Below are 20,250 nucleotides of genomic sequence, written 5' to 3'. Positions count from 1 at the left end.
TCATAATCATCAATTTAGGTCATTGGAGACACTACATATGAAATGGATGGATGAGTGGGAGGAGTGGCCCGAATTGGTTGAAGAAGAAAAAGGTGGAGGTCAATTCCCTTGCCTCCGTGAGTTGATTATAAGTGAATGTCCTAAGCTAAGTGAACTACCAAGGCTTCTTCCTTCATTACAACGATTGGATATCTGTAAATGTCCAAAATTGGTGGCACTTCCGAGTCTTCCATCCATTAAAATGTTGAATTTGTTCCAATGTGACCAAATAACATCGTTGTCTGACTCATTACCTTGTCTTCGTGATCTGTTAATTGAGGAATGCTCACATTTTAGAGAATTAACAGGCATCCCTCCTTCCTTGGAGTATCTCCAGATAACAGATTGCAAAGAATTTTGTTTCATTCCCAAGGTTCCATCTGTCAAGGTTTTGAGTTTGAGGAGATGTAAGGGGTTGGAATTCAAAAACAAAACCGGGGTGCCTCATTTCTCATCACTTGCCTCCCTGTTTATTGACGATTTGTCAAATCTCAAATCGCTGCCTGATGGATTTATGCAGCACATGACAGTACTTCAAGAATTAGATATCAATAGTTGTAGAGAGCTTACGGTTCTTCTGCAGAACGAGAGTACTGGATTTGATCTCCAGCTTCTTCCTTCAAGCTTTCGGCGTTCGCGCATCTCCGAATGTGACAAACTATGGAAGCTACCACAAAGCATGTGCAATCTCCTTTGTCTCCAAGAATTTGAAATTAGTAGTTGCCCTGCTGTTGTGTCCTTTCCGGAAACAGGGTTACCCACAGCGCTTCAGAAGCTATCGATTCTAAAATGTGGGAAGTTGAAGTTTTTGCCAAAGGAGCTGCAGAAACTCACAAATCTTCAACACCTGGAGATGGAATGCAAGAATCAAGAACCCCTCCTCTACTGGGGGCTTCGTAATCTCACAACTCTTCAATCTCTCACCATTGGAGGATGTCCCACTCTCGTCTCCATTTCAAAGGACATGTTTCCCACCAATCTTAAGGAGTTGAACATCGAGAACTGCCCAATTCTCAAATCCCTAGATGGACTCTCTGGCTTAACCTCTCTCGAAGAACTGTGTGTTCAGAATTGTCCATTGCTACCACAAATGTGCCAAAAGAAAGAAGAAGAAGAAGAGTGGAACGAACATTTCCCATATCTGTGATATAGATACATTTGACAACTATCGATTAAGACTGAGCACTTATAATGGATGGGACGCGAAGAACCGCTGCTAGCTGGTTGGTGGTTTGCAAGCTAACCAGGTCCCGCCACGGCCGGAGGAAATCCATTTGCACTTATAAGTGAGGTATTTTTCTTCTGCAAAATGAAATGTATGACTACTATTTATTTATTTTTGAACTTTATATTATGCTATGCCATGTGTGAATTTAACTTAATTTGTCTTTCTAGATGAATGACGAGATGTGAAGAACATGACTCGATGATGCAACAGATATGCAGACCAGATCATTATTATGGGAATTTATCTCGGATGGAATGTTTATCTTAAAGTGCACAAGAATGAAGAGGCAAAGCGACATGGCAATTGCATGGAAATTTTCAGCTAATTAGTGCAGCCTAGCATCCCATTTGTGTTTCTGTCAATCTGAAATCTTTCAATTGGTCATCAAATTTATTGGAATTTCTGTACAGAATCAATCTATTCTACAAATCGCAAGTTATATCATGTCAGGCTACACTTCCACAATCACAATTGGGTAGGTTTAACTCCTCAATTTCTCTTTCTCTCATACACACCTTCGCTCGTTAATTAGTTTTCAACTCTTACAGAATTATTAAAAGAGAAAAATCAGGGTTTTTTGTCTTTCTTGAGAACCATTTGGAATCAATGATTTTACAGAGAAGCTTGAAGTTGGAGATCTTTCCAAAAGAGGCGGCTTGCTCCCTGATCACCATCAACACGCTCTGTTGTGACGCTTCAATTTCAGGTAAGGTCTCCAAAATTTTCCCGTTACGACTGCTTAGATGTGAGGAGCCAAAGACCAGAAAAAAAAAGGGAATTTTTTTTTCTATTTCTTTCTGTGTTTCATGCTGTCTTCTCATTAATCGACTAGTGAGGGTTTTTTGGGTATCTGAGGAACCAAAGACCAGAAAACAAAATGTGCAATGACTGATTTGGACCCTAACCAACTATATTTGGTTGATGAAAATGTGGCATTTATCCATCATGAAATTCTTGAATGCTTATTTTAGTGGATCCTTCTTTGATGCTTATGGTGTGAAGCATGCTCCCTCTCTGTTCTTCAATTTTACTTTTTGAAGTGATTTGGACTTAACTAACCATTTTTGTTTGCTATGCAATCTGCAGGAGGAAGAGCCTTTATAACTTGAAGGGAATGCTTTTGAAAGTGGTACATGCGGAAATGGAGGGTAATTTAATCTACCTGGTGAAGCTGGAAATGTCACAAATGAACAGGATTGTGTGTTTGAGCTTCCAACAGGAAGCACTGCTCTTTCAGCACAGATGGGTGACGCAAATATTGTGATTGGTCTTATAACTTCGGGAAAAATCGTATGCCAAATCTCTGGAAATTGGAAATTTATTTTGTTTGTAATTTGTTACTGAGTTTAGGTGTGGTAAATGGGCAATCTCTTCCTTTGTAGGTTATGGTGCCACTGTCCAAATGCTGAAGAAGTCCATCAGAGCTTTTGGACACTTCTGGGGAATTCAACCTCGAAGATAAAGCTCAATCCAGATCAAAAAGTGAGTTCTATTTTTATGTTATAGGAAACTGTACAGAATCCAGGTTAATCAAACTAAGTGTATTGTCACATTTAGCTTTCTATATGTCCGTCTTTTCAAAAATGCACAAAAAAATGCATACTATTCACAAAAAGGAACCAATACTTGAACTGAAGTCTTGGGATCTCTCTCTTTGTTTTCGTATTTAACATGCTCATCTGGGTCACACCGCATCGAAATGCTCCTTGTGGTTTCTTGTGCTTCTCTTCTTAATTCCAGAAAACTCCACTCTTCAGAAAATGGGAAACTGTTGTTTCACAATTCAGACTTTCTTTTTCAACCTATATTATGGTTTTGTGTATTGATAAGAGAACTGTTCTCTTTCATAATGCTTTCAGGGTCAAATCTTGGCGGCTTTAATTGTTAGAAATACCACGGACAGCTCCTTTTCCTGCAGCAGAGATTGAAGCTAGGGACATTCTCCTTAGCATTTCTCTGTAATTATATTATAGAAACCCATATCCTTTTTAGTTTCTTATTTTGTAGTCAACCTAATTCTGTTCTACTTTGTGATTCTTGACAGATTGTCCGATACAAAGTGAAGCATCCTGAGATGTTCGAGAAGTTCGGCATTTCTCCATTTAGAGGAGTTCTTTTCTGTGGGCCTTGTGGATGTGGTAAAACCCTTCTTGCAAAGACAATTGCTAGTGAGTGCCAACCCAACTTCATCAGTGTGCAAAGACCAGAATTGCTCACCATGTGGTTCGAAGAAAGTCAGGCCAATGTGCGAGAGCTATTTGACAAGGCATGCCAGTCAGCTCCATGTGTTCTTTTCTTGAATGAACTTGATTCGATTGCCATTGAGGTACTACCTGCAACTTCCTTGGCCAATTTGGCACAAGTAAATTTTAAACTTTCCTACAAGGGTGTGAAAATTGCCAAAGTGTGTTTCGAAGAGTTTTAGCTTCTCTTTTTTGTTTTTTGACAACATGATGTGGCTGGCTCAGCAAGACTTGCTCGCCTAGTAGTTTGAGTTAAACCTTGGAGCAGACCATCATAGAGGCTTCTGGTTATAGTTTTATGATACTGAGTTTTTTTTTTTGGTTTCTCTCATATCCAAAGGAAACTATGACAAATATTAGTTTATGAATACTGTTGTCACTTGTGCTTTACAAATTGCTATTTTATGCCATAATGTTTGTTCAGATATTAATAATTTGCTTTGTCCTTTTACCCTTTGAGATTACAGGATAGTGGGGGGAGAGGCGAAAGAGATAGTAACTTGATTCCAATTGGCAAAATAGTACTGATGAAGTCTTCAAAAGTGCTTCTCTACGATTTTTATTTTCTGTTGGTTGTTGTGCATGTGGAACAGCAGAGTATTGGAAGCTAATCAACTTTGTAAAAATTATTCAACTCTATGCTTTTTTTTTCCTTCCTATTTTATAAATATCACTCATTTATGGATATATGGAATAAATGTATATATTTGTAATTCTTGGTTCTTGAAATTCCTAGACTGGTGATTAGTGTAAATTTTATAATTTTCGTCAGTGATGGTACTATAGACTTTTTTTTAATGGATTAACCATTAGCCATTGTTTCAAAATGTTTCTAAAAAATATTTTGGGATGGAAAAAAAAACTGTAGTTATAGGTATCTTATCTACTAAATCTTAGGCCACCCCAAAAAAAGAATGTCATGGTGAAAAAGGTATTTGGGACAGAAATAAACCGTAGCTAAACAAATCACAGGCCACAGGAATCATACTGTTGGGAAAAGAGGCAATTGGGATAGATGTAAACAGCAGTTAAAGGTGCTTATCTACTAAATCATAGGGTAAGGAAAATTTCTGGTAGGGAAAAGATGTGGTGGGGATGGAGATATACAGTAGTAAATGTTATTGTCTAACACCATACCATTATCATATCCTTCTCCTTTCGAAATCTAGACCACCTAACATGTATGTAAGATTGTAAGAAGATCAATTATTCAGTTTGTATGCTCCAGACATGCATTCCGAAATTGTAGGTTTCTGCAGGATGGATGTATGACTTTGCTTAATAATGTAGATGTGTCATATTTCTTCGTATTAAAATTTTCTGCAGTACCAGCGGGGCAGCGGTGCACATGCTCTTCCAACAAATTTAATCTGATTTTGCTATTAGTGATTAACCTTCTGTATTGGTTAACCATTTTTTTTTCTTTATCCATTGTGTAATTTATGCATTTTATTTTATTTTATTTGGTAACTTACTTATATTTAGTTAGCTGCAGAGTTGATGCCTAAGTATTAAGTACAGTTGAGCCAATGATGTGTGTTGTCAGAACTTCAATTCAATGGAGCAACATGCATGGCAGCAACATCAAAATCAGCATAAGCAATTGTGGGAAGTTGATGTGCTGCAATCACCAATTTGGGAGTGAAACAATTACTACAACTATGATCCATCGGAGAACTATTTTTTCAGTTACAAAACAAGAAAATTGAGAATTCCAACCATACCCAAACTCCCTAAATGGCATCCAAAATAATTGAATGGTTTGGATGTAATTCTTATGTGACTTTGATTAGGTAAATTGATTAGCAGGGTTCAAAGAATCTGATATGAATCGGCCGATTCGAATACGAACCAGTGTTAATTATGTATTATTTTTAAACCCATCTTTTGAATCGGCCATGGATGTACTCAGATTTTATTTTGACCATTTTTTCTCGTTCTTTTAATAAGTAAAATAATAACAAAAAAAATCCATGAAACTTACTTCTTCTAGCAAGATATACACGAATCGTTATCGTCTACGGTTCCCTGACTGGTGCGATTTCCTAGTGCCTCTCACAAGAGGGGGTGGGACCCACCCAGAGTACCTGACCTAACACTCTGCCCAGGTGGGGTCCACCTTCCTCTTGTGAGAGGCACTAGGGAACCACACCGGTCAGAGAACCGCATAGGAAAAAAATTCAGATATACACAACTTTTCAATTAAAAAAACTCCAAAAATTTTCAGATATTTGAAAATTTCTAAAGAATCATAGATTTAGGGATATTTTCACTTCTACCCAATTCTAATTTCTAGGGTTGTAGTCAATTCCAATCCAATTTCTAAAACATTGCTACAAACAACCGAACCGGATAGGATAGAACAAACCAAAAAGGGGTCCAAAATATCCGAACCTTCCCATTTTTTTGTTTTTTGGTAGGAACCTTCCCGGTTTTAAGAACCTTGATTAGAGCAAAGTACAACCCTTAAAGGGTTGGGACATAGGGGTTGATTTTAGAGGTGTAAAAGGCTATACGAAAATCTGTATTTGTCTATTTGATCCACATTCGTATTTGTTTAGGAGATTCTGAATCCATCATCATAAAAGCGATAAAGATGTCCACCGATGGTCGAAAATTCGTATTTGATCCGTGATTATATCCATTTAGGAGAATCCATATTCAAAAAACCACTATCCGAATCCATCCGAAAACTAAAATTCGAATCCTTCCGAATATAAACGGATACGAATATGATAATGTCACTATCCGATCGAATTCGATGAGTTTACATCTCTATCCAAGTCCCTCTAATAAGGGTGGAGCCCACCCGAGAAGTGTGTTCAGACAGGGGTAGGATGATTATTTCTACCCCTATTAGAGGGAAAATTATTGCCCCCAGTACTGGGGGCGCTACTGTGCGCATTGTGCGATGCAGCAACACTCATGTGTGCACAGTGGGCTCCATTGTGCACACATGGGCGCTGCTGCGCCGCATAATACGCACAGCAATGCCCCTAATACTAGGAACGATAAAGATCCCCATTAGAAAAACTTGGGAAAATGGATCGGTCAGAAAACGGAACAGATAAAGATCCATAAAGACATGCGAGGGAGAAATATATAAACCGCCGTAGAGTTGGCCGACATTATCGCAAGAGAGAGAGAGAGAAATTAGTTAACATTGAAAAGCAAAATAAAGGTTTGTGGTCTGTAATAAGTCATGCAACAGTCTACTTGCGATAATGTCGCAATCCCGAGAAATACTTTACCACTACTATTTGCTTCTTTTTTTTTTGATGAGCAAACAAACAAACTAGACTAAACTAAAAAGATACAGCGTTCTTCGCTAAGTTTGTAGCTAAGGTTATACACAACTTGTTTCCATCCTTTTCAAAGGTTATATCCTGGGTACGATCAGCTATATAAACAGTCTATAAACAAAGTCCATGGCCATAAGTATTTGGTGGGAGATGGAAACGAATCGGCAACCAAGCTCTTGTTACTCCAAATCGCTTTAATCTTCAACCCAATACTGGCAGCATGGTCGATACCTTTGCGGATCGCAGAAAGAACTGTAGTTAACTCGTCATCAGCTTGCATAGAGCCTGTGTCAAAAAACTTAAGTCTGCCGTCTACCAAAAAGAAATAGGACCACCCTGCTAAAATTACCCCCGTGATGTGGTATCTTGCACATATCAGAACATTGCAATTGAGCATAGGTAACTTCAAATCATAAGAAGTAATATAAAGATGTTCAGAATTATTTGATACATTAAGGGGATACACAGGGGGGATGCAAATTCTGATCAACGATCCATTTCTGTATGCATTGGAGCACCCAGATGGGATTATGAGTTTGTGCCCTGTAGATAACACGATTCCTTACCATCCAAATAAAATAACAGGTAGTCAGAATAACAGCAAAGACCCACGAGGCTAATTGTTTATTCGGTCAAAGGAGAGAGAAAAAGAATAAAGAGAAATTCATAAGGCAGTCAAACCCCAACGATTACGTTCTTAATCCTAAAGGTCCTACAGCCCAAATGCGTTTGACCCAATCACAGGAAATGAAAAGGTGCCACGGAGATTCAACACCAATTCCACATAGAGCACATAAGGAGTCAATTTGGATCCATTTTGAGAGAGTTGCCTTGGTAGGAATTCCTGTATTTAGCAAACGCCAGAAGAAAATCTTAAATTTCGGATGAATTGAAAATTTCCAAAAGAATTTCAACCAATTCAGTTCAATAGAAGAACATCTAAATTTAACACAGTTAAGAAATTTTGCAGCAATTTTAGTGGTACTACTATTTGCATTTTTAGATGCAACTGAAGACTTTACTAGTCTAACTTATCACTTGTATAGGAACTCTAGTAACCATTCATACTCTCATGTACACCCTTTTCGAGGTAATATAGGTTTTTTTGGTCTTTCGTCAAGAAAAAAAAAAGAAAACCCTCTTTCCGTCTTCTACCTCTTTCTCTCTTGTTCTTTTCTTGCTCTCACTGATTTCTGGTTTCTTTGCTAGTTGCTTCACATCTTTTTTTTTCTCTTGTTGGAAGAAGAAGACTCTCTCTCTCTCTCTTCTCATACCTGAAAGAAGAAGATGTCATCAGCTGTGGGACAGCGTTTTGGAGGGTCATCCTTCCTTCAGGTGGCCTTGGACAGGTTTTACTCTCCTGAGTTGTTGGACTTCATTCGGTGTTGGAAGATCGACATGGACGGAGTGGAGTCACTGAAGCGGACGTCAGTCAAGATTCAGCCCTTATACTGATGAAGCTGAAGTGAAACAGTTCACCAGCGAAGCTGTGAGACTATGGCTCGGCGACCTCAGACAACTCCTCTATGATGCCGAGGACATACTGGTTGAGTATGCCACCGAAATTCTACGCCTGAAATTGGAATCTAAGACTTTTTCTGAGATGACCCACCCTCACCAAACCCAACAACAGGTACGCAATCTTTTTCTCTCTTCTTTTTTTTTTTTTGGGTTCAAACTCTGTTCCTCTCACTAGTAGTACTCCAAGTGAAAGTAGTTTTTTTTTTTTTTTTTTTTTTTTCAAAGTCTGGTGGTACAGAATCTGCGGATAAGGACATCAATGAAACGTTACAAGGAATAAAAAGCAATCTTGAGCCTAAGGTTTATAACATCGCCCAAGAGCTGCTGGGAATTAAAAGGTTTGGATCTAAAGTAAGGGAAATCAACGAAAGGCTAAAAATTGAAGAACAAGAAGGTGTTGTTGCTCTAGGAATAATGAGCTGGAGCATGGGATCTGGGTACTCAAGAACGAGGGTATCCAATGAAAGGCCACTGACGACGAGTTCTTTGGTAGATAAATCTGAAGTTTTTGGCAGAGAGGATGATAAGTGGAAGATTGTTAACTGGTTGCTATCATCAGATAAAAGTGCAAGTCCCAGTAACAATGACAATAATTTCTCTGTGCTACCCATAGTTGGTATGGGTGGAGCTGGAAAGACCACCCTTACTCAACTTGTATATAATGATGAGACAGTTGAGAAGTATTTTGGTCTTAAAGCTTGGGTCTGTGTATCAGAAGACTTTGATGTAGTGAGATTAACCAAAGAAATTCTCGTTTCCGCCACTGGGTCATCCCCTCCTTTTGATTCATTGGATCCACTCCAGAGGGAACTTAAAAAAGCATTATCGAGCAACAAAAGATTCTTATTGGTCCTGGATGACGTGTGGTCAGAGGATTATGAGAGATGGGTTGTCTTGAGGACTCCTTTGAAATTCGGTAAACCAGGAAGCAAGATATTGGTTACAACACGGAACAAAGGTGTTGCATCAATGATGCGCACTGTAGAGAATGATCATGATCTAAAAGGTCTATCAGATGATGATTGTTTAGATTTGGTTAGAAAGCACACATTCATGGATGGTGATTCATGTGATGCAAAGCGAAAGATGAAAGTATTTGGGGAAGAAATTGTGAAGAAATGTAAGGGTTTACCGTTGGCTGTGAAGACACTTGCACGCCTCTTGCGAAATAAAAGGGAGAACAGTGAGTGGGAAGATATTTTGGAGAATGAAATATGGGATTTGAAAGAGGGTAAGATCCTTCCATCGCTCATGTTGAGCTACCATCATCTTCCACCACTTCTAAAGAGATGCTTCCAATACTGTGCTTTGTTTCCTAAAGATTACGTATTTAACAAGACTGAATTAGTCATCTTGTGGATGGCGGAAGGTATTATTCAACCAAAACCAAAAGGAAAGAAACGAGTGGAAGATATAGGGGCTGAGTATTTTAATGAACTATTTATGAGGTCCTTTTTCGAGTTATCTAACCGTCGTCCTAATCCTCTGGTGTCCCCTTTTTGTATGCCACCACCACTAGCTATATATGTAGGTGAGTTCCATAACTTATCAACCGAATTTCACATTAGGACATTTTTTGAGTCATCTAGTAACACGGGGTCAGGATTTATGATGCATGATCTGATCCATGACTTGGCAGAATATGTTTCGGATGGAATATATTGTAGGAGAGAAAAGTCATCCCAAGTTGTTACAACAACAGCTCGTCACATGTCCTACCTTAGGACCAAATTTAATGTTGGGGCAACAGAACATGTGGCCATGAATGAAAGCTTACGCACCGTTCTACATCTAGATGGCCCTCCTTATTCCCTCATGCGGTTTTTGTCCACCATGCAATTCCAATTCCAATTCTTGCGTGTGCTACGTTTAATAATACCTGGCATTAATTGTGAGTTGCTTGATTCAATCTGCAAGTTGAAAAATCTAAGACTTCTTGATCTCTCAAGTTGTAGTATTGTGAGGTTACCTAACTCAATTACAAGTCTTTACAATCTACAAACATTGGTCCTAACTGGTTGTAGTAATCTTAGAGAGTTTCCTGAAGATATGGGTAACCTCGTAAGTCTTCGACATCTTTTTCTCTCCGTATGGTCGGTAGAGGATTATTCCTATAAAATGTCATTTGAAGTGGGTAAATTTACTAGTCTTCAGACATTGATCGCATCCATTGTGGCACCAAAAACTATTAAGGAATTGAGGAACTTGTCTCAACAACTCCGTGGGAGTCTAGACATTTCAAATATGGAAAATGTAGGTTATTATAATGAGACAGGAGCCATGGTGAACAGTTTAAAGAACAACACACACCTTCTTGGGCTGCGGTTGGGTTGGAGTGCTTATAAAAGCGATGATAGTACTTTTCGTGATTTGGGAAGAGATGAAAAAATAGAGGAGGATGTACTGGACCAATTACAGCCTTCTACAAATCTTGAAGCACTATGGATTCGAAACTATGGTGGTACGAGATTCCCAAGCTGGATGGAGAAGCCTTCCTTCTCTAATTTAAAGACCGTAAGTCTCATTGATTGTCACAAATGCAGGTTCCTGCCTCATTTTAGGCAACTGCCCTCTCTCAAACACCTACACATCCGCAACTGCAGTATTGCTATAAACGTGATGGGAGGTGAGTTTTATAGGGTTGGCTCATCATCAGCTAATAATCAATTTAGATCATTGGAGACACTACGCATTGAGTGGATGAATGAGTGGGAGGAGTGGCCCGAATTGGTTGAAGAAGAAAAAGGTAGAGGACAATTCCCTTGCGTCCGTGAGTTGATTATAAGTGGATGTCCCAAGCTAAGGATGATCTCTCACAGCTTTCCTAGCTTGGTGAAGCTGGACATAGGATATTGTTACGACCTGAGTGAACTACCAAGGCTTCTTCCTTCATTACAACAATTCCATATCCGTGAATGTCCAAAATTGGTGGCACTTCCGAGTCTTCCATCCATTGAAGGGTTGTACTTGTTCAAATGTGACCAAATAACAACATTGTCTGACTCTGACCACCCATCATCATCAGCAGTAGCACCAACAACACCACCACGAGACTCATTACATCGTCTTCGTGAGCTGGTAATTCAGGAATGTCCCAATTTGAGAGAATTAACACACATCCTTCCTTCCTTGGAGTCCCTCGAGATCAAAGATTGCAAAGAAATTTGTTTCATTCCCATGCTTCCATCTGTCAAGCACTTGAGATTGAACGTATGTAAAGGGATGGGACTACACACTCTAACGTCTCTCCAAGAATTTGAAATTGAAAGTTGCGGTGCTCTTGTGTCGTTTCCGGAAACAGGGTTACCCACTGCGCTTCGACGATTGAAGATCAGAGATTGCATGAGTCTAGAAGCCCTTCCCATGGAGCTACACGCTCTAACGTCTCTCCAAGAATTTGAAATTGAAAGTTGCGGTGCTCTTGTGTCCTTTCCGGAAACAGGGTTACCCACTGCGCTTCAACGATTGAAGATCATGGATTGCATGAGTCTGGAAGCCCTGCCCATGGAGCTACACACTCTAATGTCTCTCCAAGAATTTGAAATTGGAAGTTGTGGTGCTCTTGTGTCCTTTCCAAAAACAGGGTTACCCACTGCGCTTCAACAATTGGTGATCGGAGATTGCAAGAATCTAGAGTCCTTGCCAATGGGACTACTGCACAACCTCACAGCCCTCCAATTATTAGCACTCTATGGAAATCCGAACCTAAAATTCCTACCAGATGGACTGCACAGACTTATGTCCCTCCAAAGATTAGTAATCAAAGAGTGTCCTGCTCTTGAGTTCTTTCCAGACATGGGGTTACCCACAGCGCTTCGGGAGCTATCAATTCTAAAATGTGGGAAGTTGAAGTTTTTGCCCAAAGAGCTGCACAAACTTACAAATCTTGAGAGACTGGAGATTGTGGAATTCTCTTCTGTCATGGATTGCAAGAATCAAGAACCCCTCCTGTACTGCAGGATTAGCAATCTCCCCACTCTTCAATCTCTCACTATTGGTGGATGTCCCACTCTCGTCTCCATTTCAAAGGGCATGCTTCCCACCAATCTTAGGTCTCTGGGCATCAAGAACTGCCCAATTCTCGAACCCCTACATGATGGACTCTCTGACATAACCTCTCTCACACAATTGAATATTCAGAATTGTCCATTGCTAACACAACGGTGCCAAGAGAAGGAAGGAGAAGAGTGGTCCAAGATTTCCCATATCCCATCGATATTTTATAGATGACGAATGGCAATATTAAAGCCTAACCACTTTAAGTGAGGTATTTTTCTTCTTTAATATGAAATGTATGATTACTATTTTTTAGTTTATGTTATGCTATGCCATGTGTAAATTTAACTTAATTTGTCTTTCTAGAAGAATGACGAGATATGAAGAACATGACTCGATGATGCAACAAACATGCAGACCAGATGATTATCCAAAAGTGCTTGAGAACCCTTTGGAATCAATGATTTTACAGAGAAGCTTGAAGTTGGAGATCTTTCCAACAGAGGCAGCTTCCTCCTGATCACCATCAACATGCTCTGCCGTGACGCTTTAGTTTCAGGTAGGGTCTCCAATCTTTTCCCGTTACAACTGCTTAGATGTGAGGACCCAAAGAGCAGAAAATAAAATGGGAAATTTTCTGTGTTTCATGCTGTCTTCTCATTAATCGACTGGTGAGGGTTTTTTGGGTATCCGAGGAACCAAAGACCAGAAAACAAAATGTGCAATGACTGATTTGGACCCTAACCAACCATAGTTGATTGATGAGAATGTGGCATTTATTCATCATGAAGTCCTTGATTGCTTATTTTTGTGTTTACCAAAAAAAAAAAACGAATGCTTATTTTTGTGGATCCTTGGTTGATGCTTATGGTGAAGCATGCTCCCTCTCTGTTCTTCAATTTTACTTTTTGAAGTGATTTGGACTTAACCATCCATTTTTGTTTGCCATACAGTCTGCAGGTAAAGAAGAGCCTCTAGAACTTGAAGGGAATGCTTTTGAAAGTGGTACATGCGGAAAAAGAGGGTACTTTAAACTACCTGGTGAAGCTGGAAAAGTCACCAATGAACAGGATTATGTGTTAGAGCTTCCAATTTGAAGCCCTGCAAAAATTGTATGCTAAATCTCTGGAAATTGGATATGCATTTTGTTTGTAATTTGTTACTGAGGTTTGGTGTGGTAACTAGGAAATCTCTTCCTTTGTAGGTTACTGGAGCCACTGTCCAAATGCTGAAGAAGTCAAGCAGAGCTTTTGGACACTTTAAGGGAATTCAACCTCGGAGATAAAGCTCAATCCAGATCAAAAAGTGAGTTCTATTTTTATGTCATAGGAAACTTTACAGAATCCAGATTAATCAAACTAAGCGGACTGAGTTTAAAGTTGCCCACCTGACTGCTACCATTAGTACAGAAATATAAATGTATTATTACGTTTTGGTTTGTATCCTTCTGTCTTTTGGAAAATGCACAAAAATGCATACCCAAGTTTAAGGTATCCTTTTGTATCCACTAATACTAACTGATATGTATCTTAAGGTACCGATACAATACAGTACCGAGACAATACCTTAAAAAAAATTGGTGCAAGTACATGTAAGAAACCTCATTTTATATATTAATCAATTGAATACCCTTGTCTCGTCGTACTTTATTCTCCTTTTTATACACGATCTATTTTACATATTACTTATTTATAGTGTTTTATACTTCAAAACTGTATTTTGCATATATCCTAACCATTTTTTTTCTGTATGTTTCTTGACCATTTCCATACATATTTAGTGTATCTTGCATCTCTCTGATATGATACGATACGATATGTCTCTTAAATCACCCTTCCGATACGATACCCAATACCGATAATTCAAATATTGATGCATACTATGCATGAGGACCAAATCTAATTATCTAATGAAAAATCACCAAGCTGGTCTGGAGGTACTCTCAAACCTTAGAATCTTCAGTAGTGCAAGCCCAATCCATGGAGAGAAACCAATGCTTCAACTGAAGTCTCGGAATCTCTCTCTTTGTTCTCATATCTTATATTGCTCATCTGGTTCTGTCACACCCCGGCCCGGTTATTAAGGGCCAAGTGTGGCGGGATGTCTCTGACATCCAACCAATCCCCAAGGATCACAAGTGCAGTACCCTATTCACAATCATTGCTCACGATACGATGATCGAGGCGAAACAATTTAATTAATAGAGATAACATCATTAGTAAGAGAAGTCTAAATGATATTTCATTTATATAAATGATAAGGCTTGTGATACAACTATACAGTTCTCAAAGGTAGCACAGAGTAAAAGTATACAAGAAACTATTCTATAACTATATAAAGCATTTATAAAGCATAAAAGAGTGGGGAGGTAGCCTGGGCTATCAGGCTAAGATCAGGAGGTTGCCCAATCATCATGTGCGCACGAAGTATCATGCACTTCAAACTCCAACGCCGCAAATCCAACATTAGAAGTAACTAAATCACCTGAAAAATAAGGATATCCACAGGGGTGAGCTCTCAACTGAGCCCAGTAAGGGGGGTACAAGCATACAAACACAATAAATCCATGATGCATGTGCTAAACTAACATGTTCCTAGCACAGATACTAAGTCTCATGGGGTATAAGTACTACTACTAGTGGTAGATGCTAACCTCGGTCCCGGAACTAACCCTTCGGTCACCCGAGCGAAACCATTCTACCACGGTGAGGACCCGCCAGTTCTGGAACTAACACATCGGACCCCGACAAACCCCCAAATGACCAACCCTGCCTGTTTATTCCCACAACGGAATTAGGGACCCGCTAACATGGGACGAAAGATGGCATCCCGAACTAACACATCGGTCTCGCCACGGGTTGTCCAACACTTTCCCCTGTTGGTAAGGGGCGCGATCTTGGGTAATGAATATCAACCTAGCCCGACTCTAAACATGATGAGGCAAGCATGATCTGAGTTATAAATTACCGAATTCCATCATCATAAATTCACTTCATATAAATAATCAATGCAAATGCAATGCAGTATGTCTTTGTGCAACCTATTTTACATGCAGTCTAATGCATTAAATAAAAGCTAGAAAACTACATGCTCCAGGTATAGAGGTAATGATGCATGAGCATGGCATTCAACATAAAGTTGAAATTAATGTGATAAACACGCAGGAAATTAAGGTCGAATCCCCTTACCTGTATTGGAGTCTAGTTCAACTAGGGAGTTCTCCAATAGATCAGCAAAGCACACAAAGACAGCAGGGAAACAGACCTAAATATCATGACAAAACAGTGTTTATTAGGTCCATGAAGTGTCAGGGCAAACCCCAACATAACAGGGCATCAAGGGCTTCAAAAATGACCAGCCGGATGCAAACTCCAAAGGAGCCGGTCGACCTCCTCTAGGCCTGCAACTCCATCCGGGAGTGTGTCCGAATTTGGGGTTTTTCCTATTTTTGGGCAGATCCTTACATGCAAGGGTAAATCTTGGTGTTTCAACACCATATTAAGGTGGGTTTACCTACATAGGGGTTCAATTTCATAAACAACTTCCTAATTTTTATAATTTCAAGAATTAAACCTGATTAACTAGATTAGGGTTTATGAAATACTATTAAAAACAGCAATACAGCCTGCAGACTTGATGAATTACTGAATTTCAGGTCTTAGAGAGTCAAAAACTGTTTCAAATCAGTCTAATTATGCTCAATTTCACAAACCCAAGCTTGGTCTCCAAGCTTTAATGGCAGAAATTCTTAATAGGTGAACTAGAGATGGAGAAGAAGGGAAATAAAGAGGAAGACAGCAAGTATCCAAGGTTTACCTCAGTTATAGGAACAGATTTAGAGTGCAGGCAGCTTTCTAATGGAGATTCTTGGTTTAGCTCCAACTGTTGAAGACAAGCCCCAAGGTAAGCTTCCCTTTTTTTCCCTCTCTTCTTCTCTTCTCTTTTCCTCTTTCTTTCCTTCTCTCCCAGGCTGGAACGAATTTCTTTAGCTCCCTTAGATTTGTGAATAGTGATCAATTGGAAAGGCTTTTGATATTTATCTAACTACTTAAGCACTAAGGGGTAAATCTGTCTTTTGGACAGAAATTAGATTTAAACTAATTTCGAAAATAGTTTATAAACCTGAATTCGTATTTATTGGTCTATTCTATCCATAACTTGATGCCGGGCGACATTAAAGGTCATCCGAACACGGGTAATTGTCTGGAACAGCATTCCCCACTGGGGAACTGGGTCCCACAGTGACAATTTTACTAAAATACCCTTCTAACCCTATTTGGTAGTACAAAACGTTATATAAATATATTTTAAATTATACTTACATTGAGTTTAATTAAGGGGGAGGTCCTGCAGCCTGTCTAGCCAGCAGACCCGACACAGGTAGCTCTGGTGCGGGGTCCCACAAGGTAAAAATTACTATTTTGCCCCTAATACACTAATTAATTAAAAATACAACATACATACATATAAAATGGGATTCTTACCTGGGATTCGGCCTAAGACAGAGAGAGGCTTCGCAGGCCATCAATCCAGCATGCCAAGCTTATGTGTTGTCTTCCGCTAGACACCTCAGACTCATTTAAGGCCACGGTAGTTGGCTGATCGGAATGCCTTTACAGACGAGTCATGAGGTAGGTCTGAATTTCTTAATCGTGACGGCCCACAACTTAGAGGCTAGTGTGGGCAAAGTTGAACTAGAACTTGAAATCACACAGATTCCAAAAGTTCAAATTTATTCGGAAATTTGACCGGGTTTCACAGGTTCATACACCCTCCAAATGCCCTTTGTGGTTTACTTCTGCTACTCTTCTTAATTCCAGAAAAGTTCATTCTTCAGAAAATGGGAAACTGTAATTTTATAGTTCAGACTTTCTTTTTCAACCTGTATTGTGACTTTGTTTATTGATAAGAAGACTGTTCTCTTTCATAAAAGTTTCATGTTTAAACCTTAAGACTGTCACTCCCTCCTCTCTTTCTGTTTTCACTTCTTTGCAATGATTTTTATAGTTGTAGTTGGGCCCATTGTCTTCAGTCTAAAAGCCAGATATTTTTTAAAATTCATTGGAGTTCAACGAGGATTTGGATTAAGGTAGCCTATTTATGGCCTAGAAATGTACATATAATCAGAGGTTTTTTTTTTAATTGTTAAGAGAATGTTTCTTTTCCAATAGCAGTTTGATCAAACCCTAGTGAATCATTGAGAGAGTTTCTGCTTCCTCCATTTAGAAAATTCAAGCTCATAAAAGCTAGATACCAATCTTTTCATGATTCTTGAGAACCCTACTTCCTGAAATTCAGCGAATTTGCCATTTTAACTTCTGCTTCAATCTCCGTGAAGCAACCTACTAACCATGGTTTCATGTGATTCATGCGATCCTACAATTCCAAGCTACATACCCTAATCCCTAAACACCCATGCTAATGCAACCAAAGTTTTGCCTCAATCTGACTAACTAGAGAGAAGGGCTGCCTAGTTGGTCTTACATGATTCAATCAGGAAGTTTCCTGTTCTGCTGACATTCCATAATAAAAAATATTGCATGTTATCACCGCTACTATATCCATGAGACCTGAAGACCCGGCTCCCTTCTTGAAATAATTGTATATTGCCGATCATTCCTTTGACCCAACTTATCATAGGATGATTTCCTGATATTTTCCACTGCTACTGCTACTACCACATTACCTCGCTGGATGGAAAATAGGCCAGGCTGGCTGAGTTGATAGTAGTATCATCTGAGTGATCCAAATTGTTTTAGTTTCTGACTACTTTTGGTTAGGAAATTACCTGCAATGGGAACCATTTCAACTGATGAGGAACTTTAAGGTTTGACAGCCATTTTTCGCAACTGTTTTCAACAGTTCAACGGGTGATTATTCTAAAATACCTCATCTGGTTAAGATTTTTCGTTGGCTCCTTTCCAGGTCTAGATATATATATTTCGTTATGCATGTTACACCTATTTGACTAGAAAGGCCTGCAAAAGGATTCAATAAGTGTGGGGAGAGGGAGAAAGAGAAATATCAATAAAAAAAGAAGAAAGTTGGGAGAGAAGTACTCTTCTTTTGTGGAGTTTTGCTATCGAATTGGGTTTATCTCAGGTTAAAGTGGCTGCTTGCTCAAAGCCTCAAAATGCACTCAGTTGGTGAATGATCTATGCCTGATCTATTGACCTAGTTGTAAACTCTGATTTGCTGAACTGTGAAGTGGGTTCATCTCAGATTTTAGTGACCGTATGCTCAAAGCCTCAACCTGGTGCGTTTCTTTCTCATTTGGTGAATGACTTATATACTTGACTTATTAACCTAGTTCTGGTCCATCCTAATTGTTGTCATAGATTGATTTGATCAGGTGTAACCCCGCTGCAATTATGTTATGGAGCTTATTGGATCATATATAATTTCTGCTGAGGAATTTATTATGTAATAATGTAACTGTTTCAGGACATGGCACAGATGAAGGTGGAGCAGATCAAGTCATCAGTAAACCTTACATTCCACTTGTTTCAGGCAGTGATAAGCAGCTGAAACCACTTGCCCAAGAATGCAATAAGAAACACTTGGAAACTCATCCTGCTAAATCTGTTGCCACTCCAGCTGAGGTAACCAATTTAGAAGATATTATATCATTGGTATGTCATTTAGATCACCAGGAATCAGCAGATGGTGTACCTAAAGTAGCTAATGATGCTTTGGATCATAGGGAAAATGACATCGACATAGGGTCCACCTTGGAATCAGATACAGGGGATGAACTCATATTTGTCTGATTTATCCTCCAGCTTCCAGAAGTGCTTCCAGTCTATAAATCATACCAAGAACAATGTCCAAAGCTCTCACAAATCTGAGGGTTTGCAGTTGAAGCCATTTGTTTATGCGGCGGCAAGGGAACAGGTGAAATTTGGAGAGGACAAGGAGGCATAGGGAGAAAGGGAGAGAGAGTAATTAAGGCTTTAGAGTTCTAGTTGGCTCAAAGGAAGGTTGCAAAAGTTCAGTTGTCAATAATAAGGGCCCTATAGATGAGGGAGCTAAAGGTTTTCAGCAACCTAGATGACGCCAGGCTTTCCCAGTCACAGGGAATCGAAGTGCAACTTTCTTTTGATCTTGGAGGTGGTGTATGCTCTCTTCTTGTTCTTTTATCTTGATTAAACTTGGAAAAAGAAAATGAAAAGTGGGGGGGGAAGGTATTTGAGCAATTGCGCTTCCTAGTTATGAAATTCTTGAAGGCAATTTTACAAGACTAACAAAGTCTATAGCATTATTTTAGGGCTCAACCATTATCTCACTTATTTAAGTGGATCCTTGGTCTATGCTTAAGGTGCAAGGTGTGTTTCCTCTCTGTTCTTCACTTTTACTTTTTGAACTGACTTGGACCCAACCCAACCATTGTTGTTGGCTATGTAATCTGCAGGTATGGTTTTGGTGTGACGCCATTCCTTCCATTGATAACGTCTGCAGTTGCTTTTCTTCTTAATGAACAACCTATGTTGGTTGTTGCGAAAGGATATGTTCTTCCCTGGCTGACCCAATTATTCTTGAAACCTCAAAACAGAATATGTAGGCTGCTGTCAGGAAGCCCAATGTGTTTCTGTGCACCATATTTATCTAAGGTCATCTTTATTTATAGGATGATGTGCTTCACAGATGCTTGAAACCTATTTATATTATTCCATAGCATTTCCTTTTAGTTTCTAAATTCCAGTTTGGTTCCTTTTTGGGTTTCAGGACAAACAAAATTGGTTTCAATCCTGAATTCCTAGGTCTTGTAAACCTTGTTACTTCAATCGCATCTCCGTTAGGTGTTGGGCTTCATAATGAATTTTTGAAGAATAGGTGCAGCTCTTGGGGTAACACAGGTTTGTGTGGATATATGTTAGATTTTGCTAATATTTAGGAGGGAAAAACTTTCCCACGATGCCAG

At 39.3% G+C, this 20,250-nt stretch overlaps 2 protein-coding genes across 4 annotated transcripts in view; both read left to right on the top strand.

Annotated features, from left to right (window-relative positions):
• Nucleotides 1-2,104: 2,104 nt before the first annotated feature.
• Nucleotides 2,105-19,495, top strand: LOC122641931. 3 transcript variants are annotated; one of them, XM_043835271.1, is made up of 6 exons: nucleotides 2,105-2,148; nucleotides 2,230-2,263; nucleotides 2,354-2,527; nucleotides 2,650-2,749; nucleotides 3,008-3,048; nucleotides 12,309-12,463. In XM_043835271.1, exons 1-6 carry the CDS (start codon nucleotides 2,145-2,147, stop codon nucleotides 12,445-12,447), a joined length of 492 nt encoding a protein of 163 aa, XP_043691206.1. In that variant the 5' UTR covers nucleotides 2,105-2,144; the 3' UTR covers nucleotides 12,448-12,463. The 3 variants fall into 3 exon arrangements, 2 of the variants coding, with proteins under 2 accessions (XP_043691206.1, XP_043691207.1); XM_043835272.1 differs by lacking the exons at nucleotides 3,008-3,048; nucleotides 12,309-12,463 and adding an exon at nucleotides 18,774-19,495; XR_006329983.1 differs by lacking the exons at nucleotides 2,105-2,148; nucleotides 2,230-2,263; nucleotides 12,309-12,463 and having other exon boundaries at nucleotides 2,357-2,513; nucleotides 3,008-3,053.
• The window catches only part of LOC122642316 (putative disease resistance protein RGA4), a 38,923-nt gene continuing 27,097 nt past the window's right edge, over nucleotides 8,425-20,250 (top strand). The window contains exons 1-2 of the mRNA XM_043835754.1: nucleotides 8,425-8,445; nucleotides 8,559-8,671. The gene's annotated coding sequence lies outside the window, so the exon portion shown is untranslated. The remainder of the gene's footprint in view (nucleotides 8,446-8,558; nucleotides 8,672-20,250) is intronic.

The sequence above is a fragment of the Telopea speciosissima genome, chromosome 10, assembly GCF_018873765.1.
Source record: "Telopea speciosissima isolate NSW1024214 ecotype Mountain lineage chromosome 10, Tspe_v1, whole genome shotgun sequence".
Taxonomy (NCBI): domain Eukaryota; kingdom Viridiplantae; phylum Streptophyta; class Magnoliopsida; order Proteales; family Proteaceae; genus Telopea; species Telopea speciosissima.
This window is presented reverse-complemented; position numbering and strand designations above follow the sequence as displayed.

Bases quoted from the DNA above. Each gene is read 5' to 3' on its own strand.
- LOC122641931 (XM_043835271.1), top strand. The intron at 2,264-2,353 runs GTGAAGCATGCT...TGCAATCTGCAG, and splicing joins CCTTCTTTGATGCTTATGGT to GAGGAAGAGCCTTTATAACT. The intron at 2,750-3,007 runs GTGAGTTCTATT...TCTTAATTCCAG, and splicing joins AGCTCAATCCAGATCAAAAA to AAAACTCCACTCTTCAGAAA.